At 41.5% G+C, this 15,413-nt stretch overlaps 1 protein-coding gene across 15 annotated transcripts in view; it reads right to left on the bottom strand.

Moving 5' to 3' along the window:
• The window catches only part of RFX8 (regulatory factor X8), a 258,871-nt gene that overhangs the window by 46,910 nt on the left and 196,548 nt on the right, over nucleotides 1–15,413 (bottom strand). For 14 of the 15 annotated variants that reach the window (XM_042931959.1, XM_042931951.1, XM_042931952.1 and 11 more), the window contains one exon: nucleotides 9,568–9,691. In XM_042931959.1, the coding sequence (XP_042787893.1) occupies nucleotides 9,568–9,639 (72 nt within the window). In that variant the 5' untranslated portion in view covers nucleotides 9,640–9,691. Of the gene's footprint in view, nucleotides 1–9,567; nucleotides 9,692–11,587; nucleotides 11,715–15,413 lie in introns of all 15 variants that reach the window. The other variant, XM_042931948.1, reaches the window with a different exon arrangement.

The raw sequence follows: 15,413 nt of genomic DNA, 5'->3' as shown, positions 1-15,413 counted from the left end.
GTCCTACTTATGTTTTTGATGTGTTTTATTAGCACTGATATATGTTTATAATCAATTACATTAAAAAATAGAAGTCTGTTCCATTTTCCTTATTAGAAGAGGTCCATGACACGCACGGTATCCAAGTGCATGTCTGTTGAAAGTGGAAATCCTGGAGCATGGTGGAATTAGAAAAATACAGAGCATGGAAGGCACAGTGTTTCTAGCAGTAATGATTTCTGCTATTTTTCTACAATCCCCTCCATAATCATTCAGCCTCTTTTTTCTGTTTAGTTTCTTGTGACATCCCTCTTTATTTTTTTCTTAATTTCCAAGTAGTAGGATTTGACAGTGTCTAATGTTTCTCTGGTCTGGTTCCAGCCCTATCAGTTCCTACCAGAAGCCACCCAAGCCCGGGAAAGTGGGGGGAGGAGGAAAAATGAAGAAATAGGAAAGGCAAATCTTACACAACTGAGCATCAAGGTTGTGGGGCCAAACTGAGAGGTTCCTTCAGGGAAGGGGGACCAAAATGTGCAGATGAAGAGTAAATGATAGGAGATAAAAGAAAACATCAGCAAAGTCTAAAAATGCAGAATTAGGGGCCAGAAATTCCTACTTTCAACTACAGATTCTGAAAATCCCATCACCTCTTAAGAAACTCACTTAAAACCTTCCCTATATATTTAGTTGTAAAATAGTACTATTTTAGTTGTAAAATAGTAGGTTTTTACAACCTTTTAGGTTCTTTAGTACCTAAAAGAATGGTCAGATTCAAGGCTCTGGGAAATAATCTGGTGTTTTGGAGGTAGGAACAGAAATAAATTGCCTAGTTGTCTGGCAGCATAGATATCTCTACATTTTATTTAATTGAGTAATACCAACCCCAGACTATCCTCTGATTCCATTTTATGATCAGGTACACCAGTTAAAATGTAAAAATAAACTGAGATGATTATTTCCAAAAAATGTGAAAACTAAAAAATGTATATTTAATATATAGACAGCTCATATAAATTAATGGGAAAACAACAATATCTCAATAGAAAGTGGTCTGGTGATAACACGTACCCACAAGATACATATGGCCAAAATGCATGTTAAAAGTACTTATCTTCCCTAATCATCCAATAAGTGCAAGTTGAAACAGCTAAATACAGTTCTTAACCAACAAATTTCCTAGGTCAAAAATATTAGGGATTTGGGTACAAATATCAGGAACTACCATGAGGGTTGGGATTGGTTACAATTGTCTAGAATCTCTCCTAAGGAAGTTACCAGGTACAGATAAAGACTAGAAAAGAGAAACAGCATAAACAACCTAAACTTCCAATAAAGGAAATGGTTAAATGAATTCTGGAACATCCACAAAGTATTTTGTACCATTATACAATATTTATTTAAAATATTTTAATGTGAAAATGTTTACGATATTCTGAGAGATAAATAGGCATGTAATCATAAAAGGTAATTATTTCTTGAGTGCTTCCTATTTGCCAGCACTGCTCAATTCTTTTTACATGTGTTCTCTCATTAATTTCTTAAAAACATCTCATAAGGTAGGGACTATCATTAACATTATGAATTGCTTCATTTTACAGTTGATGATGTTGAGGCACAAAAAGATGAAATAACTTGCCCAGGGTTAGACCTAATTAGGTGCATTCCAGGCTTAGTGCTGTTAAAAAGCATACCATATTGCAAAATCAACAACACAAGAAACAAGTGTTGGTGAGGATATGGAGAAAAAGGATCCCTCTTGCACTGTTGGGAGGAATGCAAACTAGTGCAGCCGCTCTGGAAAACAGTATGGAGGTTCCTCAAAAAGTTAAAAATAAAATTGTCCTATGATCCAGTAATCACATTATCAACAATATTTACCCCAAAAATACAAAAACATGAATTCAAAGGGATACATGTACCCCTTTGTTTACTGCAGCATTATTTATAATAGGCAAACTATGGAAACAGCCCAAGTGTCCATCGATAGATGGACGGATACAGAGATGTCATACACACACACACACACACACACACACACACACACACACTGGAATATTATTCAGCCACAAAAAGAAAGAATGAAATCTTGCCATTTGCAACAACCTGGATAGAGCTAGAGAGGATAATGTTAAGTAAAATAAGCCAGAGAAAGATAAATACCATATGATCTTACTCATATGTGGAATTCAAGAAACAAAACAAAGAAGCAAAGGAAAAAAAAGAGAGGAAGGGAGAGAGAGAGACAAACCAGAAACAGACTCTTAACTATAGAAAACAAACTGATGGTTATAAGAGGGGAGGTGGGTGGGGAGATGGGGGATATAGGGGATCAGAATTAGAGAGTACACTTATCATGATGAAAAAAAGATTAAAAATTACACAGTATTGCATGCGGTCTACCCACCTATCCATCCACCTCTGTGCACACTCATCCATACCTCAATATTTCAATCCATCCATCCACGTAGTATCTATACAACAGGATGAGGCATGAAGACAACAGACAACAGATAGCAAAGTGAATTTTGAGACACACATCTTATGGGACTTGCATCCTCAGGTATTTAGCTAAAATTGGGTTTTAAAACCCTAAAAAGTCCTCAACTCAAATCACTCATGAGGTAGAGAGAGGAGGAGGTGTAAGGGGATTTCTTATGGCAAGACCCTCTTATCTGTGAAGGGTGTGTGGGACAGGATGTGGCTCAATCACCTCAGGCCTAGCAGAAGGGGATTCATGATTCACTTGAAGAGGTCTTGGTGAGGTCCCTGCAGTTAGCATCTGGCTATGGCATAGGACTCCTTATAGAGTACAGATGGGCTGGCCAGTGGACTTGGTGGACAGGCAGAGGAGAGTGGCTATCACCCTCGTTTCAGCCATCACACCCATAGTCTGTTCAGGCCAAGAATGGCTGAGTAGTTCCCATAGCAAGAAGTTGTCTGCAAAAGAGCTGACATGTGGGAGAGCCCAGATTCTGCCCAGCAAGAGGCCCCCAGGATGGACAGTCAGGCTTCCGAAAGAGTTGTTCACCAAGACAAGGGAGGCATACTAGAACATTCCCATGGTCTGCTCTGAAGAAGCCACCAAAGGGACAAGGACGCCAGAGTCTGCCTGGCCCCCAAAGTGTGAAGCTGAGCAGAGGGAACTTTCTAGCCATTTTTTTCCTTCCCTGCTCCCAGAGGGGTCAAACCATCCCCAGCAAGTTTCAGGGAGGAGGGGTAGGGAGGGAAGGGGAAGCCCCCATGCCTAGTTCTCTGCAGGGAAGAAACTATCCTGAAGGAGCTGGGGAAAAGTTTCTACTTTAAACCCAGTTCAGTCTGGGTGTTATATAGAACTGGACATTCTAAGCATCAAACTGATATCATGTGGTAAATGAAGAGTGACAACAGTGCTCTGTATCACCCAAGGATTTCTAGAGAGGTCATCCTGCCCACTCACATGCTCATTCAGGAGTGAAGGAAGAACCACCCAATGAGCAGGTTCTAAGCACCATGGGAAACACAGACAAAGTCACTGTGTGATTAGTCCCTCAGCTCCTGCTGGTCACGTGTATGTGCATGTGTGCACAAACATGCAAATAAACTGTGCATGTGTGGCTACATCTGTGGACAGTGAGGTTATAGCACTGTTTATTTTCCTCTTTTTTATACAGTTTTCTCTAAATTTCACATTTTCTATAAAGGGACTATAAACTTTTATAATCAGAAAAACTCAGTAAATGTTGTTTTTAAAAGGGAAGTCAGTGTTATGGAAATTCCCTAACCCATGTGAGGTATCACTTGCACCAAGAATGAGCATTACCCATCATATGCCCAGGGTTGCCAAAAAGAGCAAGAAACATTCCGACATCTGCACAGGAACTTGATGTGGAGTCTGGAATCAACTACATTCCCGGGGGAGGAGGGAGGAAATGAGAATTGGGTATTTTGTTGTTTCTCTTGTAAACATGCTTTGGAATCATATCCTTTTCCCCTTCCTCTCCCTTGTCCATTAGTCAAATTCAGGAGCAAGGGTCCCTTCCCAACTCAGGCTCCATTGAGTGGCCCATTCTTCAGGCAAATCCCCAATGAGAACTGAAAGTTAGTACCTCAGGGTCTTGAAGAATGGATTCTAAGGCAAGTATTAAGATGAAAAAGGCTAACTAAATACCCATTACCACATACTGGGGTCTCTTTTTAACATTTCCTTTGGAATTCTCTGCAGTGAGACTACCCAGAGGGGAAACCACTTACAAGAAACGTTGAAAAAGATTTTGAAAAATAGGCTTTGATTTCTTAGAAAAGGCAGCAGAGATCTTACAGAACTCAAACATGTCACGCTCAAGTCATGCCACTTCCATCTGATTAAGCTGCTGGGCAGGTAGAGAAGGAAAACGCTGCAGAGCCAGGGTACCCAGAACTGGCCCCCGCTTGAGGAAGGGTCCCCAGCTGCCAAGTGATGAAATGGCAAAATGTGGGCTGAATGATAAGTTAGCCGAGGGAATTCCTGGCTGGCTAGAAAAGCTTACTCAGGGACACCTAGCAAACATAATGTGTACTCAACATCTTACATGTGCTCATATCACTTTCATTTACTGAGCTGGCGATGAGAGATATACTTTTCAAATATGTGAGCTTCACCAGGTTGAGAAGACTGGATGGCCTACGAGATTCAAGATACTGGTAAATACAACTGCAGATTGCAACTAAGAAGTTGTAATATAGGAATAAGGGAGTGGCTGCTCCTGGGTTCAAATGGTTACCTGCATAATGACAATAATCTGAAAATGACAATATTTTGTATCTATGTAGAGTATTTCACAGATTACAGAGAAGTTTTGGAAGGCCCAATTTTAATTCATGTGAAAAAATACTTAAGGGTTATTTTTGTTGCCCACAAACTTAAAATGAAACCAACAGAGTGACATGGAAAGATAAAAGCCAATAGGAGCTCTCCTTTCAGCTCCCCCCCCCCCCCCCGCCATAAAAGTAAGAGCCCTGTCTTCTGAGCACTCCTAAGGCACCGGGCTGTACCCTTGGGGCTATCTACCTTTCAAGAAGAACATCAATAAATTGAAGTCATAACGAAGCAAGTGGGCAGGAAGGTAAAAATTTGGGAGCCAGGAGAATTCAGTGTGGAGAAGAAAAGACTGGGAGATATAAAACATTGTCTCAGATATTTGAGCAGCTGCCACATTAGACGATTCTCCTACGCATTTTATTATTATCAAAAGTGCAGGATTTCCATCAATGACTGTGAGTTTCAGGGATGAAGCTTTTTGGATAAAGGAGTGGATCTAAAAATGCCAATGTTTTGGAAATAACACTGGAATCCACAGAATTGCTTGTGGGAGGGTAACCTGGAACAGCCATTTTGGAAAATAGTTTGGCCCCATCCCCGGACATCACAGCCACACACTCCCTTACCCTGCAAGGTTCATTCCTGGACATACACACCCAAGATAACATCTTCATGTGCACAGCAGGAAACATACACATGAATGTTCACAATAGCAAAAAAAAAAAAAAAAAAAATCTGGAAACAACCCAGATGCTCATCAGTAGGACAGTGGATGAGTAAACTGTGAAATATTACACAATGGCCAATGAATCTAGATAAACCTTAAGATAATATTAAGTGGACAGAGTCCCAAAAGATGACAAATAACATGATACCACTTTTTTAAAAAGTTAAGCCACAAAAATTAAAAATATGCTTTTTAGAATTTATATATGAAATAGATTAGACAAAGAAAGTTAAATACCATATAATCTCACTTACATGTGAACATAAAAAAATAAAACAAAACAACAACAAAGAAACAAATTCATAGATGCAGAAAACAGGTTGGTGGTTGAAAGAGGCAAGAGGCAAAGAGACGAGAAAATGGGTGAAGGTGGTCAAAAGGTTAGCAAATACATATAAATGCACTATAACTCTTTTTTAAAAAGCAAGGTGATGAGGAACAGGTTGATGGTTCCCACCAGTGGGGCAGGAAGGGAGATGGGACATGGGACCACTGGTAATGTGGTTCATTTGTGGTGGTGATTTCGCAGATGTTTACCACGTTGTTAAAAAGGAACTAAATAATCAGATGGAATAAGGCCATGCATGGATTCATGATGACAGTGTCATGAACCAATTCAATTCTGTCCATCTGAGGGCCACCGCAAAGAAGAAGGAATGAAAAAAAGGAAAGAATGAAGGGAGGAATGGAAGATTTTGAATTGGCATCACTGTCGCCTGGTGAGCAAGCTCCTTGTCACCCACACCATTTCAGCTCAAGCCAGGTGGCTGCCCAAACTGGTATGGTTGTGCAGGTTGTGAGCTGCACCAAGGTCCCTGATAGGGAGTTGAATGGGTTTTCATCAGCCTGTGCTCTGCTTGCCAAGCAAGATCCTGGGGAAGGACTGTGTTTGCCCAGAGGAAAAGCACAGAAATGTGCTGCCCCATCACCCAGCTCTAAGCCCTGTGGCTGTCTCTGTCCAGAGAGGGCATTTTGTTCTCATAAAAAGCTCCACCCAGAGGTACTTTCAAAGGGATCTTGCACTGGGTGTGGAATTGGACCAGGTGAACTCTAAGTTCCCTCTGAACTCAAGGATATTTTTCAGGGACTAACAAATGGAAAGAGGTCTGACTCACAATTCAAGAGACTAGATTTGACACTGTAGGGGAGCAAAATGTGCCACCCAAAAATGGGTCTCTTTAGTATGTGGATTATTTTAGGCCGATTATTTTTAAGAAAGAGAAAGCTCAGGAAGAATCTTTGACCTTTCCCCTAAATGCATAAAAGCATTTAGAGGATCTGCTGTCCTCTAAGGGAGGTATCACCATAGATAACTACAGTATAATATTAACTAGGTGTGGAGGACAGGGAGGGATTTAACAAAATTTGTTTGTTAAAATTCTTCTATCATTTCTATATGGCTCAGCTAACATTTGTTTATCAAACATTTACTCTTTTTCATCTTCCTGTGAATTGCATTCTTTCCCTTTTGAGGTCCCACATTCACACCCCCTTCTCCTTAGCTCTGGGTGGCATATAAGCCTCAATTGCCTGACCATAGGGAATCCTTACACATACATAATCAAGTTTGATTTTCTCCTGTTAATCTGTCTCTTGTCAATTTAAATATTAGACCAACCAAAAGAACCTGAAAGAGTAGAGGAAAATTTATTTGCCCAAACACAGCCCAAGCATTGCAACTAGCTGTGGGATCCTCAGCCTTAATCACTGCTGATTTGTTCTCTTGACCTCTAACGCTGCTTGCCTCGGCCGATGGCTGTGACACAAGACAAAGCATTAAAGATGCCAACTGTTTCCTCCCCACCCACATGTCCTTCCTGCAGCCCTCTCTTGCCAGACTGTTATGATGTCGGGCACTGGGGCAGGAGTTCAGGTCCAGCATCATGGGAAGCACCATCCGAGCAGCTAAAATGGGAAATCAGGAAGTCAGTGAAGGAAACCGGCTTCTGGGAAGGGGCATGGGGCAGGCCAGTGGAAAGGAGCAGAGTCCCAGTGGTTTAAGGATATACTACAGAGAAAGTAAGAAGATACCTGGTGACTTACAGTCTAGTTGTGGGCTGTCTGAGATGGGAACCCCATCAGCCACACATGGCAACTCTGCACTTGAAATGTGGTTAGCCCAAATTGAGATGGCCTGTACATGTAAAATACGCACCTGATTTTTGAGGCTTAGCCTGAAGAATGAAAAAGTAACTCAACGATTTTATAATACAGATTCCATGTTGAAATAATATTTTAAATATTTTGGGTTAATTTTAAAATAATAAAAATTAATTTCACCTTTTAAAATACTTTACGGGGCACTTGGGTGGCTCGGTCGGTTTAAGCATCCAACTTCGGCTCAGGCCATGATATCTCATGGTTTGTGCGTCAGGTTCTGTGCTGATAGCTAGGAGCCTGGAGCCCGGAGCCTGCTTGAGATTCTGTGTCTCCCTCTCTGTCTCTACCCCTCCCCCACTCACATTCTGTCTGTCTCTCTTTCAAATATAAATAAACACTAAAATTTTTTTAAAAATAAAATAAATAAAATACTTTAAAAATGAGGATACTAGGGTGTCCTAAATTATATCTATGTCTCCCATTACATTTCTGTTGGGCAGCAGTGGACTAGACTCTGTGAAACCCAAACTTTTTATTGTAGGATTTAATGAGATATCCTTTTCCTTTAAAAAATTCTCCTTTTAACTTGTTTTGAGTTGGTGTCTGTCTATTCCTAAAACCAGATGGAAAAGAGTCTTGGACATAAATACAACTTCATGATTGGAAGTTATTATTGTTAATTTAATAACAATTAAGTTCCATGATTCTATTAATTTTTTCCATCAACAAATCCTATTGGCTCTGTTTTCCAAATATATCCAGAATTTGACCCCTTTTCACTGCTACATCCCTGTCCACTCCCTGCCACCTGGGCTCTTTTCACCTCCCTGATTTGACCTCAAGGTCCTGAGAACGATCCTGGTCCTCTCTCCCTGTTCTCCTCCCTCCAGCTGTTGCAGCCTCTGTGCTGCTTAGGCTCCTTCTCCCCTCAGGGCCTTTGCCCTAGCTCTGCCTGTGCTGCTCTCTGTTCGTATATCCACATCCTCACTGCCTTATCTCTTTGAAGTCTGGACTCAAATATTACTTCTTTTAAAATTTTTTAAAAGTTATTTACTTGTTTTGAGAGAAAGAATGAGTGGGGAAGGGGCAGAGATAGAAGGCCACAGAGGATCTGAAGCCGGCTCTGTGCTGACAGCAGTGAGCCCGACGTGGGGCTCAAACTCATGAACCGCTAGATCATGACCTGAGCCAAAGGTGGATGCTTAGCCCACTGAGCCACCCAGGTGCCCCTCAAATATTACTCCTGAGGGAAGCCTTCCCTGTCTGTCTTCCCTAAAATTACAACTCTTACACACACACACACACACACACACACACACACTCATCTCCTTTGGCTCTATTAGTCCCCTTAGCATTTATATTATCTAATATACTATGCATTTTATATTATTTGTCTCCCCTAAGTGTAATAAATTGACTAAATTGACTAAGGGCAGGAATTTTTCTTTGTCTTGCTCATTATTGTATTCCCAGCATCTAAAACAGTGTCTGGCACATAGCAGCTTCTCAATAATATTTGTTGTATGTGGAGGGTCTCAGAGAGACTATCCTTGTGCTAATAAATCTTTGCTCTATATTATATGGTCTACACAAAGCTCCTGACAGAGCCCTTAACCTTCAGAAAGGATATTTAAAAGTGGCTCTTGGAGTTTGTGTGGTGCTAGACGTTGGCATTTCTGTGCAGGGAATAATGGCCCAACAAACCTGGCTGAGTATTTGGAGCATTTAGAGCTGCCATTGTTGTTCTTTCTTAGGCATCACCCCACTCCTTACCTTTCCTGGCTTCTCACTATTAAGTGTGGACAAGGGACAGAATGGCTTTTCAAAGAAGATAAAGAAGTATATTAACTATCTGGTTGGCTTCCTAGAGTGAAGCCAATTATTCCAACTGAGAACCCAAATAAACTATGGTATTTCCTCACCAATTCACTTGCACACGTTTTTTTTACTCAATGAATACTCTTTTTTTATCTTTACAACCTACCTTCCCAAATGTGGCTGGATTGACTTGGGTCTGAGCATTGTGACCACAGGTCTCCACATAAATCTCATACATCAGGCAACGAGGTACACTGTACCCTTCACAAATACAGAAATTGTCAACCAACCTGTGGGGAGAGGAAAACAAGGCAGAGGAAATTGGCATTGGTTTTTCTAAAGTAGGACATTTTGATAAGGACCAATAGTCAAACACAAGTGTGGGATCCAAGGAAATGAAACCTGTTTAATTCATTGAATGCAAAGGCTCACCAATCAGCATCAATAACATACCTTTTTGTTCTCAGCCCAGAGTTAAATATATTGATTGTGGGCCTTTATTTTTTTTATTAGGTCTTTAATTTTAATTCTAGTATTGTTAACATACAGTGTTATATTAGCTTCAGGTGTACAATATGATGATTAAACAATTCTATACATGAGTAAGTGCGTATCATGATAAGCGTAGTCTTTGACCCCATCACCTTATTCACCCATCCTCCCCTTTGGTAACCATCAGTTTGTTCTCTATGGTCTGTTTCTTGGTTTGTCTCTCCTTTTTTTTTCTTTTGCTCATTTGTTTTGTTTCTTAAATTCCACATATGAGTGTAATCATATGGTATTTGTCTTTCTTTTATTCTGCTTAGCATTATACTCTCTAGATCCATCCATGTTGTTGCAAATGGCAAGATTTCATTCTTTTTTATGGCTGAATAATATTCCAGTGTGTGTGTGTGTGTGTGTGTGTGTGTGTGTGCGTGTGTGTGTATCACATCTTCATTATCCATTCATCTATCGATGGACACTTCAGCTCTTTCCATAATTTGGCTACTGTAAATAATGCTACAGTAAACACAGGGGTGCATGTATCTCTTTGAATTAGTGTTTTTATATATTTTTGGTAAATACCCTGCAGTGCGATTACTGGATCATAGCATAGTTCTATGTTTTTTAATGTTTATTTATTTTTGAGAGAGAAAGAGAGACAGAGTGAGAGCAGGGGAGGGCAGAGAGAGAGAGGGAGACACAGATCTGAAACAGGCTCCAGGCTCTGAGCTGTCAGCACATATCCCAATGCAGGGTTCGAACTCATGAACTGTAGATCATGACCTGAGCCAATGTCAGACACTTAACCGACTGAGCCACCCAGGTGCCCCTGGGTAGTTCTATTTTTAACTTTTTGAGGAGCCTCCATACTGTTTTTCATAGTGGCAGGACCAGTTTGCATTCTGATTGTGATCTTTTAATTATCAACATGGTGGGTTTTTATTGTCGTTTTGTTTTGTTTGTTTTTTGGTTTGTTTTTGTTTTTGGCATGTAGGAATATTAAAAAGAAGCCCAAATTATTGGCTCAGCAGACACTTGGCTCAGCAGCCAAGATCTCTGTGGCTAAAAAGTGGGAATTATGTATTTGCTCTATCACCCCTGCAGGTGACTGCTGGAGCCAGCACAGCCTGCCAGTCCCTGTGTGCCTGTGACCGAGGGCACGTGTGTGACGCTTTGCCTCCATCCTCCAGTTGTTTGCACAGTTTTTAAACCTGAGTCCTGTAGGTCAGGCCACTATATTTTGATCTTTTAAACTGAGATGAGATATAAAATGCAAGAAACCAAGAGACAGAGAGGCAGTACACTTTCACTCTTCAGCTGAGTGGCATTTATGTGATCTGCTGCACCCTAGGCCTCTGCTCAGGGTGGGGTCTTCACTGCTCAAGTGCTCCCACGCCCGGGGTGGGGGCAGGTGGGGGCCCCTTGGCAACCAAGGGCTCTGCCTGTGGCTCACAACCCACAGCCAGCCCTCTGGGGACAGCCAGGTCCCTGTTCCAGCAACCGGTATGTGTGTGGGGCAAGAAGTGAGGGAGACTGAGGTCCGAAAGTGTGGTCCCTAGTGACATCTGATCACAATATTCCCTGTCCTAGTTGAGGAGAGACTCTCGGGTTCTTCTCATTCTCTTTCTCTTTTAGAGAAATATGCAAAGCAAGCCAATATAATTTTTAAACATAGAAGAATTTTTCAGCAGGAAATTTACCAATATCTCTTCTTTCTCATTGATGATATACAGCTTATTTTCTGGGATGAGGTATGCTGAGGCCCAAATTTACTTTCCCTGAGAGCTAAAGACCACAGTCACAGTTGTTGACCCATTCATTGGCTTCCTAGGAAAATGAAAAAACAACATATGGTGGAGGGTGGGGGAGGAATCTTTGGCCCTGTATCTGAGGTGTATAAATGACCACAGGCCAGGTGGCTTAAAACAGCAGAGATTTATTCTTTCACAGTTCTGGAGGCTGAGAGTCCAAAATCAAGGTGTCCATAGGAATGGGTCCTTCCAGAGACTCTGAGGGAGAATGTGTTGTATGCTCTTCTCCTAGCTTTTAGTGGTTGCTAGATATCCTTGGCATTCCTCGGCTTATAGAGGCATTGCACTCATGTCTGTCTCTGTCTTCACCTGGGCTTCTCTTCTCTGAGCGTCCTCTCTCCTCTTCTAAGGAGGATGTGGGAGATTGGATTTAGGGCCCAGCCTACTCCAGCATGATCTCATCTTAACTAATTACATCTGCAAAGACCCTGTTTCCAAATAAGGTCACATTCTGCGATTCCAGATAGATATGCGGTTGGGGGGACACTATTCAACCCAGTTCCTGCCCAAGGAGGGGGTTTTCTGAGAGTCTTCTTAACATCATTGTGAGAAGGGGACACTTGGGATACTTCACAATGGCTTAAATCTAGCTGCTCCGGCACCAATTACCTGGCTCAATCTTGAATACAGGATGATGTCTATTGGTGGGGTGGGAACAGGGAGTAGCAAATTCATATAACTAGGTGATGTCTGTATACACTTTTTGTCAAGACACCACTTGCTGATACATGAAAAACCCATACCTGAAGTAGAACAAAAAATAGCTATGCTGTGGAAGCTGCAGCACAATGTGATAGATGTTAAGTTCAAACTCACTGTTGCTTATTCATAGCTACTACTGATTTAGTCACAGAACGGTCTCCTTAAAAAAGAAACACACAAAATATTCACTCCTTAAAATGAACTCTAGTTTAAATTTTTGCGAACTGCTCTTCCTCATCATGGAAATTCATGTGTTCCAGGCCTCTGTGAACTGTGTCCTCCTCTTTCAAAATGGCATTACTGAGCCTGCTGGGTGCACAAGACTAAATAATACTATCAATAAGAATAACGGCGAAGGTCTGCGATGAGACTTTTTTCTCTGTCACACACCTAAACAAAGGACTGCTTTTTGGCTTTAAGCCTTGCACTGCCACTTGGTGACTTTGCTGCTTTGATCCTGGCTGCACCCCATTTCAGTCTATGTGCCTTTGGTCATTTCCCCAAAGTCCTCAGCCAGATCTCAGAGACTGGCCTGTGGTGGGCAGCCAGCATACATTAACTGGGAAAAATGGAAGGTTTGAAAGAGGTTTTAGTTTGTTCAGTCTGAGCATCTATTCGGAGTCGTGCCTTTACTTCAGCTCAAACAGCAGTTTGTTCAGCATTCAGTCTCCTATGCGCATAGGAAATTACGATCATGAGTATTACCCAAGGCTTTGCACCTCATAGACCCATGCTTAAACTCTGATTCGGAGAACCCTCATAGGGCTTTTGTGACCGGAAAACAAGCACGTGATGTGCCTAGTACACTTGCAGGCACATGGAAGCTCTTATTGTTACCATTTCAGTGTCCACCTCCAAAACCTTGAGCAGAAGCAAGAAAGACATCCATGTTGGTAGACTGGTAGCACAGAAACACCTGTGATAAGTGAGCCTGACTTTCAACTCCATGTGGATCCAAGGAGAGGCTGACTGGGGATGTGTAGGCAGTAAGGCTGGGCAGAACCATTGGCAGGTGAGATTGGTTCATGATTTCACACTGTGCAACCAAAATGTCATTTGGTGGTCCATAATTATAAAGCTTGTCCCGGTATGGAGTGAATCTGATCACTGAATTCCTTGCTGAGCTGCATAGGAACTGTATTTTCCAGGTCTCACAATCAGATGAAGTTGATTGCTAGGATCTTAAAAACATTCATGATGTTCTCTTCATTTGAGTGATAGGCAGTCTGATAATAACCAACATCAGAGCACACATACCTAGCCCTGCGATTCTCACATTTTCTGAGTGCTCCTTTTCATGGCAAAGAAAAACATAACTCTGGGAATTACATATGCTGGGAATTATAGTACCCTTTGATTCAGCCTGATCAAAAATTCTTATGAATTCTGTATCTTTCAAAATAAATTTGCATTTCATTAATTTCCATAGTCTTCAGAAATTTGGGAAAGCCATATTATATGTGGGAGACAGTTATTTTAGTCTATAGCCAGGCTCAGCATGCATTGGGATTAGAAGATGCTTAGTTTCCTCGGAGGTGTGAAGCCAGGTGCCCCACCCAGCCAGACCTGTTTGGTCTGCACCCCCCTAGCAGGGGAAGTCAAGTCACTGGTCTTCATCCCTTTGTGCTCCCCGGAGGTCTGGCCACCTCTCTCTCAATTTCTATAGTCCTTCCTGTCTGTGAAACAGAAAACGTCTATTACTTCTATTCCTGGAGACAGTTCCATTCCTTTCAGGACCTTTCTCCTTGGAGAATTTATCATATGCTTATGACAGTGGCACTGAAGCCTCTAAGAAATGTTGAGGACCTGACTAGTGACTAGAAAATGAAGTAATGAAGTAATGCTGAAAATGGAACATTTCTTCCACGTGACAACAATCAGCCTCCCTTGACTTTCACTGGGAAGCCTGAGCTGTTTCTGAGTGTCTGGACAGCTCAGCTGCCAGTCAGTACCCACTGCTGCTCTTCTAGGAAGCTGGTCTCCTTGGGCATCTTTAAGACCTTCCAGGATACCAAGGCTCTGGATTACAAACTGAGCGGCTCTATTGCATGTGCGTTTTTAAAAAAATATATATATTTTTAATTGTGATAAAATACACATGTAACAAAATTTACCATTTTAAAATATACAGTTCAGTGGCATTAAGCACCTTTGCATGGTTGTGCAAACTTCACCACCATCCATCCAACCAAGTCTTTTCATTTTGCAAAACTGAAATTCTGTACCCATGAAACACTAACTCCTCATTCCCTGTGCCCCAGTCCCTGACAACCACCATTTTACTTTCTGCCTCTATGAATGTGACTACCTTAGGTCTCTCATACAGGTGGAATCACATAATATTTGCCTTTCTGTGACTGGCTTATTTCATTTAGCATATCTTCAAGAGTCATCCAATATTGTAGTATGTATCAGAATTTTCTTCCATTTTAAGGCTGAGTAATAGTGCATTACATGTACATATCACATTTTGTTTATCCATTCATCTGTGGATGGACACTTGGATTATTTCCACCTTTTGGCTATTATACATAATGCTGCTATAAACATGTGTGTGCAAAAATCTGTTTGAGTCCCTGCTTTCCGTTCTTTGGGGTACGTACCCAGGAGTGGAACTGTGGGATCATAAGGGTAGTTTTATTGTCAATTTTTCTGAGGCACCGCCATACTGTTTTCCATATGGCTGCACCATTTTACATTCCCACCAACGGTGCACACGGGCTCCAATTTCTCCATGTCTTTGACAACACTTGTTATTTTCTATTTTTGTTTGTTTGATAATGGCCCTCCTAAAGGGTGCAAAGTGGTTGGGGCTGTGTTTTTAACGCCAGTGTTAAAACCACCAGTACCAATGATCTGTTAAACATTCTGCCTCATAGACTGGATGCCTAAAGAGAAGCCCTCTACAGGAAACTATGCCTCTCCTCACCTCCATTGCTTCACCTCCTCCTCAAACTTGAAGAACGTGACCCCTGTGTTTTACAGGCCTGCAGGGGTAGGAATTCACAGCATA

This window comes from Panthera leo, chromosome A3 (genome assembly GCF_018350215.1).
Source record: "Panthera leo isolate Ple1 chromosome A3, P.leo_Ple1_pat1.1, whole genome shotgun sequence".
NCBI lineage: Eukaryota > Metazoa > Chordata > Mammalia > Carnivora > Felidae > Panthera > Panthera leo.
Note: the sequence above shows the minus strand (reverse complement) of the source record. Positions and strands in the feature narration are given on the sequence as shown.